Source organism: Chaetura pelagica, unplaced genomic scaffold (genome assembly GCF_000747805.2).
Source record: "Chaetura pelagica isolate M959 unplaced genomic scaffold, ChaPel_1.0 scaffold354, whole genome shotgun sequence".
Lineage (NCBI taxonomy): Eukaryota > Metazoa > Chordata > Aves > Apodiformes > Apodidae > Chaetura > Chaetura pelagica.
Window position 1 is genome coordinate 3,276,346 of NW_009953299.1, and position 21,743 is coordinate 3,298,088.

General features: G+C 35.0%; 1 protein-coding gene across 1 annotated transcript in view; it reads left to right on the forward strand.

The window, feature by feature from the left end:
• Positions 1 to 133: 133 nt before the first annotated feature.
• Positions 134 to 21,743, forward strand: part of ATG2B (autophagy related 2B) — a 43,481-nt gene continuing 21,871 nt past the window's right edge. The window contains exons 1-18 of the mRNA XM_009998025.1: positions 134 to 295; positions 3,805 to 3,967; positions 5,686 to 5,838; positions 6,793 to 6,895; positions 8,242 to 8,404; positions 8,841 to 9,020; positions 12,109 to 12,209; positions 13,392 to 13,570; positions 14,214 to 14,368; positions 15,056 to 15,167; positions 15,326 to 15,587; positions 16,491 to 16,641; positions 17,380 to 17,472; positions 17,652 to 17,840; positions 18,500 to 18,773; positions 19,593 to 19,695; positions 20,744 to 20,936; positions 21,068 to 21,210. Of these exons, the coding sequence (XP_009996327.1) occupies positions 134 to 295; positions 3,805 to 3,967; positions 5,686 to 5,838; positions 6,793 to 6,895; positions 8,242 to 8,404; positions 8,841 to 9,020; positions 12,109 to 12,209; positions 13,392 to 13,570; positions 14,214 to 14,368; positions 15,056 to 15,167; positions 15,326 to 15,587; positions 16,491 to 16,641; positions 17,380 to 17,472; positions 17,652 to 17,840; positions 18,500 to 18,773; positions 19,593 to 19,695; positions 20,744 to 20,936; positions 21,068 to 21,210 (2,879 nt within the window). The remainder of the gene's footprint in view (positions 296 to 3,804; positions 3,968 to 5,685; positions 5,839 to 6,792; positions 6,896 to 8,241; positions 8,405 to 8,840; positions 9,021 to 12,108; positions 12,210 to 13,391; positions 13,571 to 14,213; positions 14,369 to 15,055; positions 15,168 to 15,325; positions 15,588 to 16,490; positions 16,642 to 17,379; positions 17,473 to 17,651; positions 17,841 to 18,499; positions 18,774 to 19,592; positions 19,696 to 20,743; positions 20,937 to 21,067; positions 21,211 to 21,743) is intronic.

Consider the following 21,743-nt stretch of genomic DNA (forward strand, 5'->3'; position numbering starts at 1 on the left):
CGAGGCTGGGCCCTCGGCTCTCTCTCGCCTCTCTCTCTCTGCCCACCGGAGGGGCCAGCTCCGGCCCCGTCTGGCCGCCCGGCCTCGACCCTGTCCCGCCGCCTGACCCTGCGGGCCCCGGTGCGCAGCCGCCATGCCGTGGCCTTTCTCAGAGTCCATCAAGAAGAGGGCCTGCAGGTACCTGCTGCAGAGGTACTTGGGCCACTTCTTGCAGGAGAAGCTCAGCCTGGAGCAGCTCAGCTTGGATCTCTACCAGGGCACCGGCTCCTTGACGCAGGTCCCTCTGGATAAGTGGGTAAGAGATGCCTGCGTTTCACCCCCTCAGCTCCTGCTGCGGCTGAGGGACCAGCTGATGGGCCTGCCCCCGCCTGCTATTCACTTAGTTTGCAGTAATTAGCCTCCTTTATGTAAAAAGCCGTAATTAGCATTTAGTCCAGGGAGTTCTGACACGCGAGCGCTGAAAAATAATGAACATCTGAGCTTTTATTACGAATATGTTTTCCTTGTTACACTTTAACTTTTTTTTTTTTTTTTTTTTTTAAGTTATTAGAAGGGAAGCCAAAACTGAAAGTCAGTAGCTGCTGATATTTCAAGGAGAAGGAACTAGTCTAGTCCAAACTACTATAAATTGCTTATATAAACTGAGCAGCATGTTTACTGATTACTACCAGAGGCGATGATAACAAAGTAATTCTTATTGACAGTGTTATGCTGAGCTTAGTACATGTAGATTTCTAAAAATTGCCCCCTAGCCTTGCAGTGGTGAAAGTACTTGTTGACAAAGCTGAAGTTTGCTTAGCAGGTGAGCTGCCGTGCTTTGAACCAGCTGAAGCTTTTTTTCAGCTTGTTTTATATGTTTATATACGTGTGTGTGTATGTGTCAATATAGACACATACATATGCATCGGGCCTATTGTAGTAATCCAAAGATCTGTCTTAATGCTTGTGATATTTCATAAAGTTTCTTGGGTTAATTACCAAAGTTAGTGATTTCTACCTGCCAGTCAAATGACTGTCATGGGGAGCCCTTAACGACTGCTGTGCTCCAGTCATCGACTCCCAGGGTAATACAGATGAAGCATCCGGGCTTATTGTATTATAGAGTACTTTCCAAACATATTTTTACTGTACTGTGGTCTGATACTGGGCCATGCTGGGCACGTTTTAAAATACTTGTGAAAGTCTGATGTGTTCAAATAATGGTTTTCCAGTTGTTTGTGTGAAAATATGCTTGACAGTGGCAGGAAGACAGGTATTTGCAGAAATGCTCAAATTACCAGTCTGAAGTGTGGGGCTTTTGGTTATTTGCTTGTTTGTTTTCTGTCTGGCTGTGTCCGCAGCTTGTGTTCTGTGGCAGGCAGGCAGACTGTCTCGCTTTCATTGAATTATTATGCCCTCTGGTGGGTATCGCAGCAGCCTTCACGACTCAGAGTGGTTTTACTTAAAATGTAAATACTTTGAAACACAGCAGTTATCGGCCAGTACGAAACGAACAATTAATTATGTATACGCAGTAATTAAATGTATATACAATAATGCTTAGGTTATCTTCCCAGCTTGTAGATCAGCACTCTTCTGTTTGGGTTGTAAACAATGACATGTTTGAGATTCTGTGCACGTGACTTTCTCATGTATGACAGATTGCAAAAACAGATGTCGCAGAAGTACTGCAGCTCTTTTTTTCCCCTCTAGTTCTCTGTGAATCAGCGGGATTACTGTATTTTTACATATTACCCATTTTTGTGGACACTTCTGTTCATCTTAACATTGTAGATATTTCAGCCAACATTGCACATGTTTATAGATTATAGAGATATGTAGGAACACGTGGGCCTATTGGTGTAATGCCTTTGCCTCTGGAGATGTGGGGTGTTTAAAAAAAAGCCAAAGTGTAACGCATGATGTTTGTGGTAGTACATTGAATAGTACTTTTGCCACTAGTGTTACTGTGATTTCCAACTGGAGACTTCCAGTCAATCAAGTGGAAAAAAGTCCACATTTAGATACTGCTTCAGTTTTAAAATATCACTTGGAATTCTCAAATTGCTGTTTCCTAGGAATAACTGGCTTGTTTATGATGTAATTTACTTAGAAGAATCCTTGAAGCTTTTTGCTTTTAGATAGTAAATTTCTATTTCAGAGTAGTAAGGCTGTACTAAAATGGACTAAATTTTATCATCATGCATGTTGGTAGAAAAAACGTGTCTGAGGTCAGATGTATTTAAAATATGGTAACTAGCTTACTTCCTGCTGTAGCAAATTACAATGTAAAGGTTCAAGTAGTTTAAATGAATTGTGATATTTTCAAATATGGTTTTCATGCCAAATTATTATTTTTGCCTTATCTTATGCAATTGCCACTTCTGTAATTCTTACATTTGGTTCAAAATAGAGTTTTATGTGTCACTGAATCTTAGTTTCTTATTTGATTCTTAAATAGTTTCACAATAGCACAGTTTCGAGTTTTGTTTCCTTAAAGCTGGTGTCTTTTTCTAACAGGAACTAGAAAGGCTGAGCAGGCAAACAAACAAAATTCTAAAGGGAAAGTTAGGAACATCATAAGCCAAGCAATAAGTTAACATGATGGGAAAACTGCACCTGGAGACATAAGAATGAAAATTTTTCTGAAGACTTCTTTGTTAATTTTTATTTTAAAATCATTCTATATAATTGGAACAACACTTTAGATATAGTTAACATGGAAAGCAACTTTTAAATACTTTTAAAAGAAACATTTCATGTTTAATTTATCCATTTTCTCAGGTAATATCAGTGGCCCTGTTCAACAAGAAGGATCAAACCCACACTTTTTTGTCAGTTAAACATAATGTCCTATTATGACAATCACAGTCTTCAGTAGAGTCTTTTATCTATTACCGAATTTGGTATGTGATTTAGATGGTGTTTTATTTTATTAAAGCAGTCTAGATAGTTCTTGTTCAGTAATTTCAGTTTTAACTAAGTTTTTCAATTGGGGAACAAACAGTGGTTTGCATTTTCTTTTTTTTTTAACATAACTGTGAAGAATGTTTCCTTTCAAAATATTCTCTTTGGACTCTGTATGGATGTAATGAAAGCTCTGTAGTGCAACAAGTGAGTCTTAGGATTGTTGAAAACTTTGAAAATCCTAAGCTACTTCTTCAGAGGTGGTGTTCAGTTCTCATCAATTTCATTTACTCTTAAGATGCTGAGGGAAACTTGTCTAGTTTTGTTAATAATGTAACTAGAAAGGACTGGATTAATGGAACAGTTTCTATAGAATATTGGTCTGTCTACTGAGCTTCAGTTTTTAAATTAGTGGTGAGCATTTAACACATTAAAATTTAATTTAGAAATGGCAAGTATGTTATATATATACAACATATAGACAGCAAGAGATGATTATTTGGCTCCAATGTCCCAGTGTCACAAAGAAATGTGAAATGAACATTACATTAAAATGACATGCAGAAACCAGGTGGTACTTGCATTTTTACTGTCAGCCTGTTTTCGGTTTTCTTCAAGTATTGTCAGAGCAATAATAGATTAGCTTGTGTCAGTCCTGTAGTATTTGTAATACTAATATATAATGCAGTGCAAAAATACAGGTTATACCACTACCACAGGGAAATCTGTATGATTCTGAAAGCTGAGTAATTAGTTAACATGACATAAATTATGATGGAATCAAAATACTTGACAGTTGCCAGTGTATTGTTTGAGTATAATTTATTTTATGGTAGCCTCAATATATTTTGGGTTTTATACTCAAAATTGTGGATGCTAGTTTAAAAAAAAAGATAATATTATTTTATTTTCTTTTAGTGTCTTAATGAGATCCTGGAGTCTGCAGATGCACCTCTGGAAGTCACAGATGGATTCATCCAATCAATTTCTTTATCTGTTCCATGGGGGTCATTGCTACAGGATAACTGTGCATTAGAAGTAAAAGGATTAGAGATGGTCTTCAGGCCAAGACCAAGGCTTGGTAGGCTAATTTTATACTTTTTGGAAAGAAGATTCTCTGTGGGTTTTGAAAGGCAAAATGCTACAGTTGCTTTAGTCAGTTCTTAGCCTTATTTGAACTGCCATTTGATATACATAATTCCTTCAAATTGTTACAGATGTAGTGAAATGAAAATAATACTTTGTGAGAAGGAGTTTTTATTGACTAGTTTTTTCATGTTGTTTGCCAAGTTCTGTTAGTCAGCATTAGCAGCTGGCTGTTTGGTGGCAGTGAGATAGCCCAGTAGGGTAAGACTGTGAGAGGGGTTACAGTGAGGTTTGGCTTTCTTTGGCAGCTTTAGGGTAAAAGATGAATCTATTTGTGTATCTGAAGAACAATGAATACATTTTAACTGCTATTACAGTCTGAAATAATGACTTTTAAGTACTCTAAATACTTAGTATATTTGATTATAATGCCAAGATGATTGTCTGAGCACTTCTAGCTTGTCTGCATTCTTATAAATCCAGCTGATGTATTTTAGACTGTCCTGGTGATAAATTTTCACTATCAAACCTCCGTAAATTATGTAGAAATGTGTTGTTATAGTGTATGTGGGACATTAGTACATTTTTAGTGTGTGTAAGATTTGAATGAATGTCTGAAGGATTTTAATTTGTGATCCTTTTTATAATGGAGGGAATATGGAAGAAAATATTTTTAAATACATTATTAGGAAGAGAAAAATATGCATAAAGCCTATTTTCCATGTTTTGAAAGTTACTTTAAGTAATTTGATAATTTATATTCTACATTTTATTTGTACTTGTTTAAATGAAACCAAATTTTGAGCTGTTTGATCTAAAATTGTTGCTTTGAAACAATGGTGGTATTAGGAGTAAGCTTTATTTGCACACTTGTATCCATTTAGTTCTCTTTGATGTACAGAACTTTATAATACAGTAGGGAAAAAAAAAATTATGCTGATTTTAGGACACTTTTATAGCTAGATGGATGTTTCCAGTCCTGAATCCTAAACAGGAATGTTTTGCATGTTTAACAAGTTTTTATTTGTGCTAGTTTTACTTTGGTTTCCCTATAGTAGAGTGCTACAGTTGAATTTCATTAACTTTTGTAATCTAGTTTCATAGTATTTTCTCACAATGAGCTTGACATTACGTGATTGGGATGCACTGTCAGGTTAACCTGTCTGCTAAAAACTTGCTCAGCTTGTTCAGCTGTGCTTTCGGATTTTGTTCTACTTATTATGTCAGGTTTGTGTTAGAAACTTAAAACATATCCTGTTATGCTAAGATAACATCTTAAACCTTTCTTAGTCTCTCCTCATCTAGAATATATTCCAAATGGAATAAGAAATGTTAAAATAATTCTTTTTAAAAAAAAAAGGTATTGCCTTGTTTTCATTTTGCCCAGTATGCTTGCGAAGTCATACCAATATAATAAATGTACTTGAGAAATTACTCACTTAAACCAGTGCTGAAGATTGGTTATACTAAATCCTGGCTTCATCTTCTTTATGTAGACTTTTAAAATACCTAAATATCACCAATGCAATCTAAATAAAGTTATTTTTAAGTAGTTAAGTGTATAATGAAAGATTGTAACTAAATTTGTGTTTAAGTATAACAACTTAATAAGCTGTTGGAAGTCTTTTCCGGATGTGCCAAATGTATTGTTTAATTTTGTCTTTATTATTTAAAAATGTTCACAGCCTTATTAAGACTTCTCTTACTCCACAGCATCTGGATCTGAGCCTATGTATTGGTCAAGTTTTATGACCAGTAGTATGCAGCTTGCAAAAGAGTGTCTTAGCCAAAAATTGACAGATGAACAAGGAGAAGGGTCCCAGCCTTTTGAGGGACTTGAGAAATTTGCAGAAACTATTGAAACAGGTATGAATTAATAATGTATCTGAATTGAGTATCTGAGATTAAATCTGTTTATGTTGTGTTTCAGTTCTACAAAATGGGATCTCATTTGTCATAATTTATCTCACAAATTTTTCACTCATTAGCATTGCCTGTAAAATTTAAACAGGAAGGCAGAACAATTTATCTTATTCTTGAAGAGAAATCCCATTTGCTTAGTAAAATAGTTTTATGCTTCCCTCAGTGGACAGAATGAAACCTGCTTCAGAGCAAATTGGTGTTTGTTTAACACCAGAACACATCTAGCTAAATCTGTGCTTCAGTGACTGGTGAGATGCATAGTTCTGGAGGTAGTGGTGATGCTGTAGTGGGAGAAACAGAGAATGGATATTCAGTTATTTTTACACAAAAATGACCTATTATGACATATATATATCTCAATAACCACTCTGTGTTGTTAGAAGTACTTTAGAAACACTGGGGGTTTTTTTGTCCATGGGTTTTTTAAGTGAAAGAAAACTAGGCGTTTATGACCGCATTCTGTGGTGGAGAACCTAGTGCTGAAATGTCTGAGCTAAGACAAATGTTTGAAGTCAGATCTTGAAATAGAAATATTCTGCCAAAGTAGCATGTTTAGGAGTTCAGACGTGGTGCACAATGAAGCAGGTAGTTTCTGTGAGGCTCATCCATGCTGAACCATAGACCAATGTGCTTTGAGCTGTCACTTTCTCAAGTATCTGTGCATTAAAGGTCCATCACGGGGTATGGTTGTAGGCATTAGACATTTAATAGGATGTTACATTGTCACTTGATGTCTTGTTTCATTATTCAATGGAATTGATTATTTCCATGTAAATAATACTGAGAATGTAAAGAAAGCAAAGTGAAAGACTGTTTTAAATTGGTTATGAAAGTCATTGCTGAGAAACTTGACTTAAATGCTTGTGTGGTTATCTTTTTCTTTTCTTATTTCTCAAGTTCTAAGAAGAGTGAAAGTTAACTTTTTAGATACTGTTTTGCGAATAGAACATGTGCCGGAAAACTCTAAAAGTGGAACTGCACTTGAAATCAGAATTGAAAGGTAAGGAGATTTTAAAAAAAATAAAAATCGGTGTTTTCTTGTTATTTTTCTAAGACATTTTTTAAATTTTTCCTGTACAAAGTATTTTACCCATGAGCACATATTCTTGGTATACAGTTAAGATACTAGCTCTTGACCACTTCTGTTATAATGCCAGTGAGCGTTTCCACCAGTGAATTTCCGCTTTAATATTGAAGCTAAAGATACTTAACTGTCAAAGTAGAAAAGTTACAGATTTTCCAAAGTTAATGACCACTTCCACAATTAATGAATACAGTTTTTCAGATATTCAACAGCCTATGGATATTATTGGCACATTGGGCCATCTTTTACTCAGAGCTGTAGTATCTTAGCAGTTCCTCTTGTGTATTTGAAACATTTTAAATATTTTCAGAAAGAAAGATACAGTCCTGAAAAAAATTAAACTGAAAAACTTTACATCCTCTGTGAGCTTTCAGAGCAGCCCACATGTGTTCTTTAATTACTTTTGACTTCAATTCTCTATATATTCTTGAAGTTTTGTTGTTTTTTTTTACCTGTAGGGTAGCATAGTCATACTTTATTCCAAAGTATTAAAATTATTACCAAACTAAGCTGATTGTTACTGACAAATGCTAATGAAATACATTTTATTCTAAATATTTATAAACTTCAGGTTGTTACGGTCAATTCAGGAGTGATGTCAGTAAAGCAAATTATTTTTTGAGTGGAAGTCCATTCCCAGAACAAGCATCCTTTTCTGTATTTTAAAAACTAGATTGAAACAAACTGTTAAATAGCATGTTGTTTTGATGTTAATAGATTTTATTTATGGAAAGCTAGGTGTATTTTTTCACTATAAGTTCTTTTATGTGGAGACTTGAATCTTTTTAAGAGTTTACTGTTTATGTTCTCTCTCAGTGTTATAATGTAAGAAATGTAATTTCATTGAAATTTTACAGAATTGGAGCCTGTTCTCTCAATTTTCAACTTTCATTTTGACACAGAATGTTACTTTCAAGTAGAACTTTTAGAGAACAGAAAAGTATTAGATTATTAAAAAAAAGAGATTCTGAAACGAATTGTGTGTCCTAATGCAAATGTACATATACAACTGTTGGACAGATTCCTTCGCTTTGTGGTCAGATTAGACATAAGTAATAGGGTAATACACTGGGATATATTCACACTGGAGGCAAGTTACAACTGTCCTGTTTCCACGCATCCCTACAGAGTGGAGATTTTACCTTTCAAGACATTAAGTGTAAGGAGTAAGAAGAGAGAGAGCATGTACAAACTTAGAGGAACAATGAAGATAATTATTTGCATGCATCTGCCATCTTTATGTCCTTGCTTTTGTTTCCCAGAACTATGTACTGTGATGAAACTGCAGATGAGTGCTCTGGAATTAATGTACATCAGCCCACAGCTTTTGCTCACAAGTTACTACAGCTCTCAGGTGTCTCTCTCTTCTGGGATGAGTTTCCTGCATCAACAAAGTCCTCCCCAGTGTGTTCAGCTACACAGCTGGTAAAATAATGTAAAAATGTAAATTGATGAAGGATAGAACATATTACGTGCATGTATTAGATTAATTCTGAAAGATATAGCACTTGACCTTTTACATGAATCTGAGTTTTTAATAAAAGTTCCCTGTTCATTTTGAGGAAGGGGAAGGAAATGGAGACTTTATGACTGAGCAAAATTTAGGATACAGGAATCTGGTTGCAACTTAATATGTAAAAGTCCTCTATAATTCAGTATTCTGTGGAAACTTGCTCCACTTTTTTGCTTAATGTTTCACATTTTACATGCCTTATTTATTTTACAATTATGAGTACATGTTTTTAATGCTGCTGTCAAATTTATATTTGTGTGACAACCTTATTTGAAATGCTTGTTTAGTGGGAGGTTTTTGTTTTTTAAATGCGTTACATTCTTACTCATTTCTCTGTAATGTTTTAAGGCAACTGAACCAAAGCTTTCACCTAGCTGGAATCCAAAAATCATTTATGAGCCACATCCACAGTTAACAAGAAACTTGCCAGAAATTACTCCCTCTGACCCTGTACAGATCAGTAAGCTGATTGGTAGAATGGAGTTGAGCCTAACATTAAAGCAGAATGAAGTACTTCCTGGAGCTAAGGTTAGTCATGCTTTCCTGGTCTTTAAATTAATAGTTATATAGTATTTAATTTTTTTCTACTGCGTACCAAATGGTGAGATTCTTAAGGGGACAGAATTAATGTAGTTTCGTTGTAGATTCTCTGCATTCAAAACCAGTATGTCTAGTAATACATCTTTACGGTGGCCGGACAAGTCAGTGTGGCACACATAAATCTTCTAAAGGAGAATTTGGGTATGGTAGAGAGGCTGAATTTGTGTATTGGAGTAACTCCTGATAAAGTTGTTTTGTTTTTATGAAACTCCTGCTGCTGCTTATTTCTGCTTTTTCTTTGTAGCCTTGTGACTGACTTTGCCCGAGTATGTGTGGAATGTTTAACTGGTTGATTTTAATGACTTTGGTTTTAAAAGAGCATCACTTACTTCAACGATTACAAGTAAACTCTACATGTTTAATTAGGTTGCAGCATTGTAAAACTACAATAAACATTTCTACTTCAGAATTTTTATATTAAAATTTATAGCAAATAAAATAATAATACCGTATTTAAATACTACTAGTTTAAATACTTTTATTTGACTTTTACATAAACATACATGAAGCAAAGCAGTTAAAAGTAAAGCCCTGTTTTAAAAAAAAGTGTGAGTATATAAGTGAATTTTTGTAAATATATTCCCCATGTCTCCATTTTTAAAACTGGGTATTGACCTGTATTGGCTAGTGTACTGTATTCTACAGAAAACAGAAAGTTTCTGCTATAGAAGGAAAGGTTTCTCATATCCAGCAATATCCAGTCAATCTTTATAACTTCTTTTGTTTATTCAATTAAGTCCTTGAAAAGTGATACAACATATTTTCTTTGGTATGAGTTGTTAAATTCACTGATGCCTAGATGTTTCTAAAGATGAAAATTTTCCACTTGTATACCATTAGGTATATTTTAAGGTAGCCAGAACTAAAACATCCAGGGCAGAGTTAAGAGTAACTTTGGTTTTATAGGTGAAGTTCACTATTATTCTATTGAATGCAGAGTACTGTTCTTGCAAGTTGAGCAAAAGAATGTTGGCATGTTAAGTAACAGCAACATCTGAACTAGTGAATGGATGTAATATTACATGATAAAATTTAAGAAGGACCTGTTTTTTTTTATTTATCAGATAGAGTTCATGCAGATTGGAAAAAAACAGAGTATATTGCTTAGTCTAGCTTAACCCTTTTTTTTTTTTTTTTACTCTGAAAAGTGAGTTATGTGAGAACACCTGTGATAAGAACAGGCGTTTCAGTCCTGTAAACTACAAAATATACTGTGTTCTTCATGTCAAGTATGACGTGAATAATTTAATTTTCTTTCAACTCTTTCCAAAGGATGGAAAAAAGAGTAGGAAAACAGTATTACAAAACTGATAAATAATTTATTTTCTCCACTTAGATAAAGATTCCTTAAGGTCTTTATGAGGAAAAGTATATTTCTATATAAATGCCTTCCTCCCAATAAGTGTGGTGGGCTGACCACCACACTTGGCTGGCTATCATAAACCCATCCAGCTGCTCACACACACCTCAGTAAGGCAGGGGGAGAAAATGCCATGAAAAAGCTCTTGGATTTCAATAAATAGTGGGAGACCACTAAGCAGTTGCTGCTGCAGGCACAACAGACTCAACCTGGGGAAAATTAATTGAATTTATTGCTAATTAGAATGGAGCTAGATGATAAGAAACAAGAGCAAAACAACTTTCCCTCACTGATTTTTCTTTCTAGGCTCAACTTAATTTCTTCATTCCCAGCTCCTCTAATGTCCTTACCACCTGGAGCAGTGCAGGGGGGATAGGGCATTAAGGGCTGAAGCCAGTTCATAACAGTTCCTCTCTGCAGTTGCTTCCTTCTCATGCTTTTGCCATGCTCCACTGTGGCTCCCTTGAACTGCAGTTCTTCACAGACTGCTTCAGGATTAAGTCCTATCTGGGCTGCAGTCCAGTGGGATAAATGTGCTGCTACATGGGTCTTCAATGAGCCACAGTTCCTGACAGGAGAACCCACTGCCGTGTGTGCTCCTCTTCACGGGCTGCAGCACGTGCCGGGAGCCTGGTCTTGTGTGGGCTCTCTACAAGTTACAGCTTCTTTCAGGCCATATCTGCCTGCTGCAAAGTGAGGTCTTCCCATGAGCTGCAGTGTGGGTATCTGCTGCAGTGTGATCCCTTCCACAGGCTGCAGAAGAATATCTACTCTGACACCTGAAGCACCTTTTCTCCCTCCTTCTTCCCTGATGTTGGTGTTTGCAGGATTGTTTCTCTTGCTGGTTTTTCCTCATTGCCCACACAGCATTTTGCCCTTCAGTTTCACACATATGTTTATGTGCTCAGTTGTGTCCTGAGGTGGATCCGTTACAGGGCTGGCTGGAACCAGCTCTGCTCAGCGTGGTGCAGACCTTGACCTGTTAGCACAGAGGCTGCCCCTATGGCATACCCTGTTGCTAACACCTTGCCACCTTCGTCCAATTCATTGAGTAATAATAATGAATAGGCCAACATCTGGGAGTACAGTGTTCTAGACTTGAAAAATAATTCTGTACAAGTCCTTAAGAGAAATTTATCTTGAGCTGTTCTCAAAAGGTAAGTAGCTTGCTTTGTTGTATGCTGTATCAAACCATTTAGACCTCAATAAACATCCCACTCTTTATGAAGTAAGTATATGGATTTATTAATCTGTATACTAAAGAGGACCTTTACAGTTTTTAAGTTCTACTTCAGAAGATGCTGACTCAGTATTTTAGAATTAGTACGTAATGCTAACTTCATATTGGTGATTACTTCTGGAATTATTGAAGAGATAAAACAACTAGCAGGTTAATTTTATTATTGAATTTTCCTCTTACATGTTTATGTATTTATTTTAAGTTAATAAATTGTCAGTGAAAACACCTGTGTTTATCCTGCCAAGCTATAGATTAGAAGGAATACAAAATTAAAGCTCTAGCTGTTTTATAGAAGATGAAGATACTGCTGGAAAGGCTGTATCCTTTACAGCATCAAAATATAGTATAAAAGTAGTTGATTCAAGACTTTTAAAGAAAAATTCCTTAAATGTTCTTGAACTTTTTTTTTTTTTTAGTTGGATGTAGATGGACAAATAGACTCTGTGCATCTATTTCTGTCACCAAGGCAGGTGCATCTTCTACTGGACATGGTAGCAGCTATTGCTGGACCAGGCAAGTGAACATTATGTGAATTTAAATATGTATTATGGTGGATGAAAAATAAACTTTGCAAGATAAACAGGTTTCCTCAGTGGAAGAAAGTATTTGTGGTGGTAGATCATTATTTATTTCTGTCAGATCTTAGCAAAATGTTTTGTAGCTGCTCTGAGTAGGACTGATCAATTTATTGAATTAAGTTTCAAATTGTACATGCTGGTAATGAAAATCTAGATTACAAATAAGGCTTGACAAGTGACTGTATAATAGAACAAGAGATGGAAAAATAGTAGGTGGGGAGAATCAGGAGACCAGAACAACTTTGATTCTTGTAGCTTCTGTTTCACAAGAGGGCCTTAGCAGTCTGGTTCCCTCTCTGTCCTGTGCTTTAGTGACAGGAATAGAAACACAGAACATGCAGTTCAGTTTGTTTGTTCATATTTGCTAAGTAACAAACAGCAGTGTTCAGACTGCTGCAGTAGCAAGAGGAAGGTCTTTTGGTGTCCTCCCTCCCTCTCCATCTATGCGGTATAACAACACTTGTTTTTGGGATAGATAGTTAATATTTTTTAAAAGATATATCATGTTTTGGGTAGATGCTTAATACTCTTCTCATGATAATGACATACATGTTGTACTGGACTTGTTAATTGTTTTTGGAAACTGGAAAAACATTACGTACAGTTTCGCATATATATCATCTTCAAACCTGAAATTTTAATAATTCCTTAATATCAAAACTTTTAACAGATTGTGTCCTTAGTTTGACTGAGAAGAAAAATATATGCTTATATTATATGTGAACACAGTTGCATGTATGACCTTGGAATATTTTCGTCAGACTTGAATTTAATGAGTGCTTGGAAGCCAGTAATCGATTTTGGACAAGAAAAATCTCCGAAACAACAAAATCATAGAATCACAGAATCATAGAATGGCTAGGGTTGGAAGGGACCTTAAAGATCATCTAGTTCCAACCCCCCTGCATGGGCAGGGACATGTCCCACAAGTGCATGTCTATATACATCTGATACACAACAGATAGGCGTGTATCTGTTGCACAGATATATATATGCAGATATAACAGATGCAACATCAGCAGTTGGTTAATTTTCTGATCAGTTTTGGAATTTTCTTTTGGATACTGGTAAGGAAATTACAGTGGGTTTCCTGTCATTTTTGTTTTTTTAATTCAAGAGAGCCTAAGCAGGATAGAATTGTCAAATAAAGATAGGAAGAACCGACCAATGCAGCAGGAAGATGAGTATCGGATTCAGATGGAGTTGAAGCGTTATTTAAGAAAAGAGTCTTTATCTGCAGGAGCATCATCTGAACAAAGCTTCTATGAGACAGAGAGTGCCAGAACGCCTTCTAGTCGTGGCAAGTATAAAAGATGATGCAGCATAGCAAATAATCTTTTGTTAAGATTATATAAATTGACTGTTCATCTTTCAGTCTCACTAACATAAGTATCAAAAAACTTTGTCATAGAATAATTTTGTGTTGTTGGTGGTAGTGTTGGATAGAAGAATTAACAGTTTAGTCATTAAGCTAGACTTGATTCAGTATTTCATTAAAACTGTTCAGTAAACTGTATATTACTGTGTAAAATGGTAAAAACATACTCAGTATAACATCTTTGCAAATGCATACTGAGGAAGGGACATACAGAATAAGCATTGCATTGCCTTGATATTTATTTTTTAATTTGAATAATTTTTGCTGAGTATTTTAAATGTGAAAATATAAACTATGATTTGTCAAAAGGAGTGTGTATGAATTTATAGAAATGATGCCAACTTGAATATGAAAATTGAACATTTAACTGCTCTAGTATTCACTAAGGTTTTTTTCCCTTTTCTTGAAGTGATCTCTGTCCATAGATGCTACTAGTCTTGGTGTCAAGAGAACTTAGAACTTTTGTAAATAATATATTTAGCTGATCTGTCTAGTCATTGCATTGCTCTTAAAAGTGAAGTTTTTTCCATTAGAAAATAACTCTGCTATCTATGGTTCTTAATAGAAGAAGAAGTTTTCTTCTCAATGGCTGAAATGGACATGTCTCACAGCCTTTCCTCCCTTCCACCTCTTGGAGATCCTCCAACTATGGATCTAGACTTGTCTTTAACCAGTACATATACAACTACACCAGCAGGATCTCCACTGAGCACTACAGTGGTATAGTATTAACTACATTTAAAATCTTTTTCAAATTGACACTTTAGTCTGAAACCATTTTAAAATTCTAAGACAACTGAAAATATTCAGAGCTCATAGTATTCCTTTTTTGCTATGGAAATTGTATTGGAAAGTTTCTTATCTGTTTGTCTACCAAGACAATAAATTGAATCTTACTTGTTTTGAAATGCCTTGAAGCTTATACAGGACAATTTATGGTTTATTTTCTCTTGACAACTGCATGTTTGCCATCTTGATTTTCTTTTGATATGGACTGCTCAGAAAATTACAGTAAAGACTACAGAATCATTGTATTACATTATTACTCAAACAGTGAAAATTGAGCTGTTGATATTGCCTTCTTTCTCAAAACTGTTATGTGCCTAATGTGCAGTGAAGCTATGGACAGCAGTTGTGGTTTTTACCACCATAGAGAAATGGGAGAATATAATCTCATGGAGAGAGCAACTTTATCTGGCTTTAAAGGTATATGGGTGTAGACAATCATAGAATTAGAAAGCATAGCCACATCTGTAAAGCACATCTGCATTGTTTGGTGGAGTGCTAATATTCCATGAAATGGCATGCTGTTAATTGTTTATGCAGGTAATTTCTTTTTGTTTCTTTTCATATTATTTATGTTTCATCTTATGTCTAACATCTATTTGTCTTATATTTTTGTTTTAGCTTCAACCAACATGGGGTGATTTTCTTGATCGTAACAAACAAGAACTACAACCGCCAAAGGGTTCTTCGCTTACAGCCAACATGGTTCACCAGACTTCCTTAAGAAGGACATGTAAGTAAAAAATGATGTTTTGTCTTCTGCTTCCTACATAATTCTTGAAATGAATTGTTATGCAGCAACTTGGTAAAAAGAAATAAAAATAAAAAGTAAGATGATTTTATAAATGTATTATTGCTGAAAAATTACGTGAACTTAATTTTGTATTTCAGCTATTCCATCCAGATCTGTTTCTGTGGATGAATCCAGACCTGAGCTTCTTTTTAGACTGGCAGTTGGAACTTTCTCAGTGTCTGTACTTCATATTGACCCTTTACCCCCACCTGAAAGTTCACTGAACCTTAACCCATTGACACCAATGGCTCGGGATTTCTTTAGCCGAATAGAAAAGATTGAGCCAGTTAAGTTTTCAACAGAAGATTTTCTGTCCTTCCGAGAAGTATTTGCAGAAGCTTGTTCTCATGATCACCTTAGGTATAACTTTGCTTATTAATAAATATCACTAGAAAAAATACCTTCTAAGTAAACTTGGATAAACAAATGTATTGCCATAGGAACTATGTCACTTAATATTTGAGTTGCATTAGACTTCTTTGTTAATTTCAAAATAGTCTTGAATTTTCACATCTGTTGTCCAAGACTTTATTTTTTTAATAAAGAATGAAGAAAAATGCATAAGCATTTAGATCAGTCTAGCTCCTTTCAACAATAGGTGAATTAAACTAGGTACAGTTTCTACCATAGAAGTCTAGAGAGTCAAAAATCATGAACTAAATTATTTCTTTAGAAATATCTGTATTTTAAGAGGACCATCTTTATTCCAGTATAGGGATTTCTACCTGAAGGAGATTAGGGTTTTACTTAGTGCAAAATAATATATCAGCAGGGATAAAAAGTAAGTGTGAGCATAATTTGACGTAGTTATTCAAGAGTTACTTTTTTTCAGAAGTTTTTACTATTCCAGTACAGTGTATGAAGTAAAATACTTAAGGGTGTATATATCTTTTCTTACATTATGTGTGTAATTTAAGCTGCTTGAGACATTTGACTTTTTCCTTGCCTATATAAGGATATTAGATTCTCAGATGTACGTGAATTGCATCTTAGGTTAGATGTCTAAAGTGTTCTTTACAAACTTCGCTGTGTTGACCATTGTTGAATGTGTAACATGACTGAGCTCCATTGTCTGTGTTGCTAAAGCTATAATCTGTTACAATTAGAATTTTTTCTTATATTTGAAGAAAATATGGTGGCTTCAATTATTTTTTTTTATTTTAGAGGATTGTAGTGATCCTTTTATGCATATATAAAACTTGACTTTTAATAATCTTTATTGGGTTTTGCTATTTTTCATAATTAATTTTTTTCATAAATCAGATTTATAGGTACTAGCATCAAAGTGTCCTATGAACAAAGACAAAGAACTGCCTCTCGAAGTTTTAGTACTGATTTATCTATTGGGCACATGGAGCTCCTGGAATGCCTTTTCTCTACTGACTCTCATTCCATTCAGCCTCACTATACAGAGGTATGTAAAAAAACCAGGGAGTTCCACAGAAAATAAATGTTGATTGTATAACTGAGAATGCAACCATTTTAAAATTTACCAATCTTAATTTTTTTGTTTAGTTAATATGTTATGATTTTAAGGTGCATCTTCATATTTTAATTGCAAGCTCAAATAGTGAACCATACTGCCACATTGCTGTCATACCTGACAGGGGTAGTGTTTAGTAGTCAGATTTAGCTAGTTCACTTAATTCACTTAGGAATTAAGTAAATGTTTTGCAAAAACTATCCAATAGAGTTGTTCAATGCAAAGGTTTCTTTGCTTGATGATTATTCTTCCAGCTCTTTTAATAGAAAAAAAAAAAAGAAAATAGAATGACTAGGGTTAAAAGGGACCTTAAAGATCATCTGGTTCCAACCCTCTGCACAGGCAGGGACACCTCCCACTAGACCAGGTTGCTCAAAGCTGCATCCAACCTGACCTTGAACACTTCCAGGGAGAGGGCATTCACAACTTCCCTGGGCAACCCGTTCCAGTGTCTTGCCACACTCAAACTAAAGAATTTCTTCTAATGTCTAATGGTTAGAGGCTCCCAGTAGTGTCTGAGTAAGTAGATTGACTAAGCGGTTGGGCTGGGGCTCTGTTTGCTGACTTGAATGTAGAGTTTCACCTACTGATTATTCTAGGTACAATGTCTTAAATGTCTAACACTTTAGTCCTTACCTATTAAGCTTTTTTAACTCTTTTATTCTAAAGCTGCTGACATTTCATTCTGAAGAAAGAAATGATTCACATGCTGTGCCATGCCTTCAGCTTCATTATAAGCATTTGGATAATAGAGGACCTCAGGTAAGTTAAGAAATGGGAAGCACAAAGTTTCTCTATAATAGCCACTGTCTAATTTTGGTCATTTTTTACAGAAATATGTATTTCTTGTAAAACAGAGAGTGCTTAACTCTCTGTTACTGTGCTTTGTTTCACTATATTATTTTAAAGGATTTCAGTTTTATTTTCCTCTTTCTTTTCAGGGTAGTCAAGGGAGACTCAGTTCTGTCCCACAGAAAGCAGAGTTACAAATAAAGTTAAGCCCAGTGTTTTGTGAGCTGGATATTAGTATTGTAGACAGATTAAATTCCTTACTTCAACCACAGAAACTAACTACAGTGGAGATGATGGCATCTCACATGTACGCTTCTTGCAACAAGCATATAAGTCTGGTAAGTTAGAAATGAAGTTGATTCATAGCTTGCAGGAGGAAGGCAGGATGGCACTGGGATTGCTAATTCTGATTTGTGGTGGTTGGGTTTTTTGTTTGGTGAGTTTTGTTTTTTCTTTGTCACTTCTGAAACAGCAGCAGCCATCTGACAGATACTCATTTTAGATTAAGTGATTTCATCCTTGATAACAGACCTAGGATAATAGGCAATTTGTAAAGCAACTACTAAGTTCAACTCAAATTCTTGAAGCAAACGGAACTGGGCAAAAAAGAGGAATCTTGACTGATTTTTAATCCCTAATCTGTCCCATCATTCTCTCCAGCAGCTGATATAAACTGTTGCTGACAGTTCCACTCCTATATTGAAATTGTTAGTCATAGTCAGCCCACTTGCCTGTGCTGTACCTTACCCACTTTTTGGGTAGGTAATAGAAAGGATGGGGAACGTATGCATTGTTTTATGGTGATCAAAGACCAACAGAAGAAGTTGGAGCTTGTTTGTCTTGGTTCGGGTTGTCAATAGCATTTAAGTGTTAGTATGTATGAAAAATTAATGTTTTTTTTAATATTACATCACCAAAAGCTTTCCCCGTATTTTTAGTGCTATTTATCTAAATATCTAAATCTAATTTAGATTTATTTCCTTTCCTTTGTTTTTAGCATAAAGCATTTACTGAAGTTTTTCTGGATGAGTCTCACACTCCTGCCAACTGTAGAGTGTCAGTTCAGGTCACTGCCCCAGCATTAAATCTCTCTGTTCGCTTCCCAATCCCTGACCTACGGTCAGATCAGGAAAGAGGACCATGGTTTAAGAAGTCACTTCAGAAGGAGATTCTTCATCTTGAGTTTACAGATGTGGAATTTAAAACTGAGTTCATAGGAGGGTCAACTCCAGAACAAATGAAATTAGAACTTACCTTTAAAGAGCTAACTGGTAAGAATATGAACATTATATTGAAATATGCTTTTTTATTTTGCCAGATATTATGTAGTTTAGATAAAGGTCCTGTCATGTGGATAAACACAGAAGAATGTCTTTCCACCTGAATTTTGGAGTAGATATTTCTGCTGCAGTTTAGTGTTCTGAATTAAGTATCGGTATAAATCAAAATAATACTACTAGGAGGGGAGGCTAATGTATGTAGTAGTGCATGCATTCTTGTTTTTGAGATCTTGGCTACTATTTCTGTTATTTTCTGTTTTATTCTCATACTCTAAATGGTAACAAACTAGTATCTCTGGGACCTCTATCATGGTGTTAGGGTAAGTTTTGTAGATTTATAGGGGAATACTACAGCTATACAAATTAGGGATCTCTAGTCAAGAAATGAAGTTAATGATTTCCTAAATAACTGTAATTGAGAAAACTTTTAAATAATTTTATTTTTGTAATCTCTTTCAAATTAATAAATCTGTGAGATTGGTTTATATTTGCACCCTTCTCTGCTGGTTTGTCTCTGTAATTTTCAAGGCTGTGACATAATGTAGTGATGCTATAAATGTAGGTGCAGATACCAATGCATTAAAAGCAACTGATTTTCTATCTGCTGCTAGCTAGAAAAAAATGTGAAATAATTTCTGTTTCTAAAAATTGATAGTTAATTTTTGGAGGAACAAACAACAACATTTGCTTAAGTACCTTACTAATAGCACTGGCAAAAGAGCCTGTTGGACTCCCAACTTGAGAAGTGGGCAACCTGAGGTAGCAGTTGTCATTCCTGTGTTATTTTTTTAAATGTCTTTTTCTATTTAGGGTCATTTGAAGAAGATAATGCAGAAGCACCAATAAAATTCTTTCAAGTGTCTGGTGGCACAGATGGAGATATAACATCATCGGACAATTTTGACTGGCCTCGGTAAAATAAAGTTTTTTTTTTTAATGCAGGTGGTTTGGATTTTGATGAAGGACTGTTATTTTTCTAATTTTAATGCAGACTGCCTGTGTGGCAAATGGTTTGAAGTCATTTTCAAAGAAGGAACATATAGTTACTGAAAAGAATACAAGGATTTATTAACAAAATCCCACAACAATGCCAAAACTTCTCAATTTATAATAATGTAAGATGGTTTTATTGTGTGTGTAGTGATTACTGCATAGGCTTGAGTAAATTTCAGTGTAAGTTAGATGAACAATTAGACTTGAAACTTTCTGCCATTTGGGGTTTTCTTTTGGTCACTTCCCCTTTTCTCCTACTTTTGCCTTCAAGATTGAATACCAAACAAAAATTTCAAAAATTAATATTTCACCTCAAAATATTAATATAAGCTGGTGTAAAGCCATAACAGCAATAAGGACAATTATGTTGTGCTTGACTTGTTGCAGCTTACATCATCTGTAAGGCCATACAGTACTTCAGAGTTATTGATCAAAAGGATCTAACAGGTGTAGCATGAGATAAGATGTTTAAAGAGGCAATTTTAGATTTGCCCCAGAGATACCATGTACTTTTTTTTTTGCCACATAGTGGCTTTTTGACAGCATGTGTGTATGGGCATCTTTTCGGTGTAATTTTCTTTTGTAATGGTACAAATACATTTGTCTATAATTGCATACATGTAATACAGTACGTCATGTAGCATTTCTTAATAACTGTTGATGGTGTAATAACACAAACATTATGGAAGAGCACTAGGTTATTCTTAAGTCCTGATGGAGTTTAAAAGAGCAGACACTGACCTTTTTGCCTGATGGTTTTTATTCCATGTCAGTTTTTGCCTATAGGGTTGGTTCTTAATGGTATGTCTAATAAAATATGTTGTTCTCTAATAAGAAAATCCCTTTGAGCTATTTAGTCTATATGTATTTAATAGCTACCTAATAGAGCTAGGGGACATGTGACTGCATCAATAAAAACATTCTAAGCATCTCTAATGGCTTATTCTGCCTAACTTCTCTAATGTCAGGATTGTATTGAAAATAAACCCTCTGGCTGTGCACTCTATTCTGGAGAGGATGGCAGCTGAGGAGGAAGAAGGTGATAATAACTTCCAAGAGGAAGAAGAAGGAGGGTCTCATTCTTTGAAGGATGTGTGTGATATTAGAAGACCAGAACCTTCTCCTTTTTCTTCTCGTAGGGTCATGTTTGAAAATGAAGAGGTACTGTAAAATTTTGTTACTGTTTTGTGCTTATGGTAGACAAAATTAATAAATTCTCACCATGCATCTTCTGGCTTCCAGTTCTGTTTTTTTTTTTTATTTGAGAGTTTTTTTTTCCTTTTTTCTTTCAGATGGTGATGCCAGGAGATGTAGCTGAAATGACTGAGTTTCAGGATAAAACAACTAGCAATTCTCATTATGTGCTGGAACTTATGTTACCAAACATTCACTTAACATTACCAAACAAAAGCTTTTATGAAAAACTTTACAATAGGCAAGTATGATAATTATTTTGCTTGGTTATTGTGACCTGTAATTTTAGTTCTGTATTCATTGTTGATAAAAGCAATTAAATGAGCAGATGTAGCAGGAATTTATTTGTATGGTTTTCTACGAACATAAAATACTGTCTAAATATTGCAGGTTAACATCAGAGATGCTACTGTGTCATATATCTGATTGGTGATTATTTTTTTTTTTTAGCCCGGTGCTAAAAAAGGTTGGATTTTTGGAACAAAAAGTAAAGTTAAATAGTCTTTTGCTTTCAGTGAATACTTTGTTCGGTTCACAGTGTTTCATTTTGCTCTAAATCTTTTTGAATTCTCCCTTATAATTAGATCATTGTATTTCAAAATCTGTTGCATTCATTTTTATCCTTTCCTTTTTACTCAGTGGCTCCCCATCTAAAAACTAGGAATCCACAGGACAGTGAAGGGAAAAAATCCTAACCGACACAATTTGCTAAGCCTTAAAAAGCTTATGGAAATGTAGAGAAAGTAAACTCAACTTACAGATAGATATGTATTT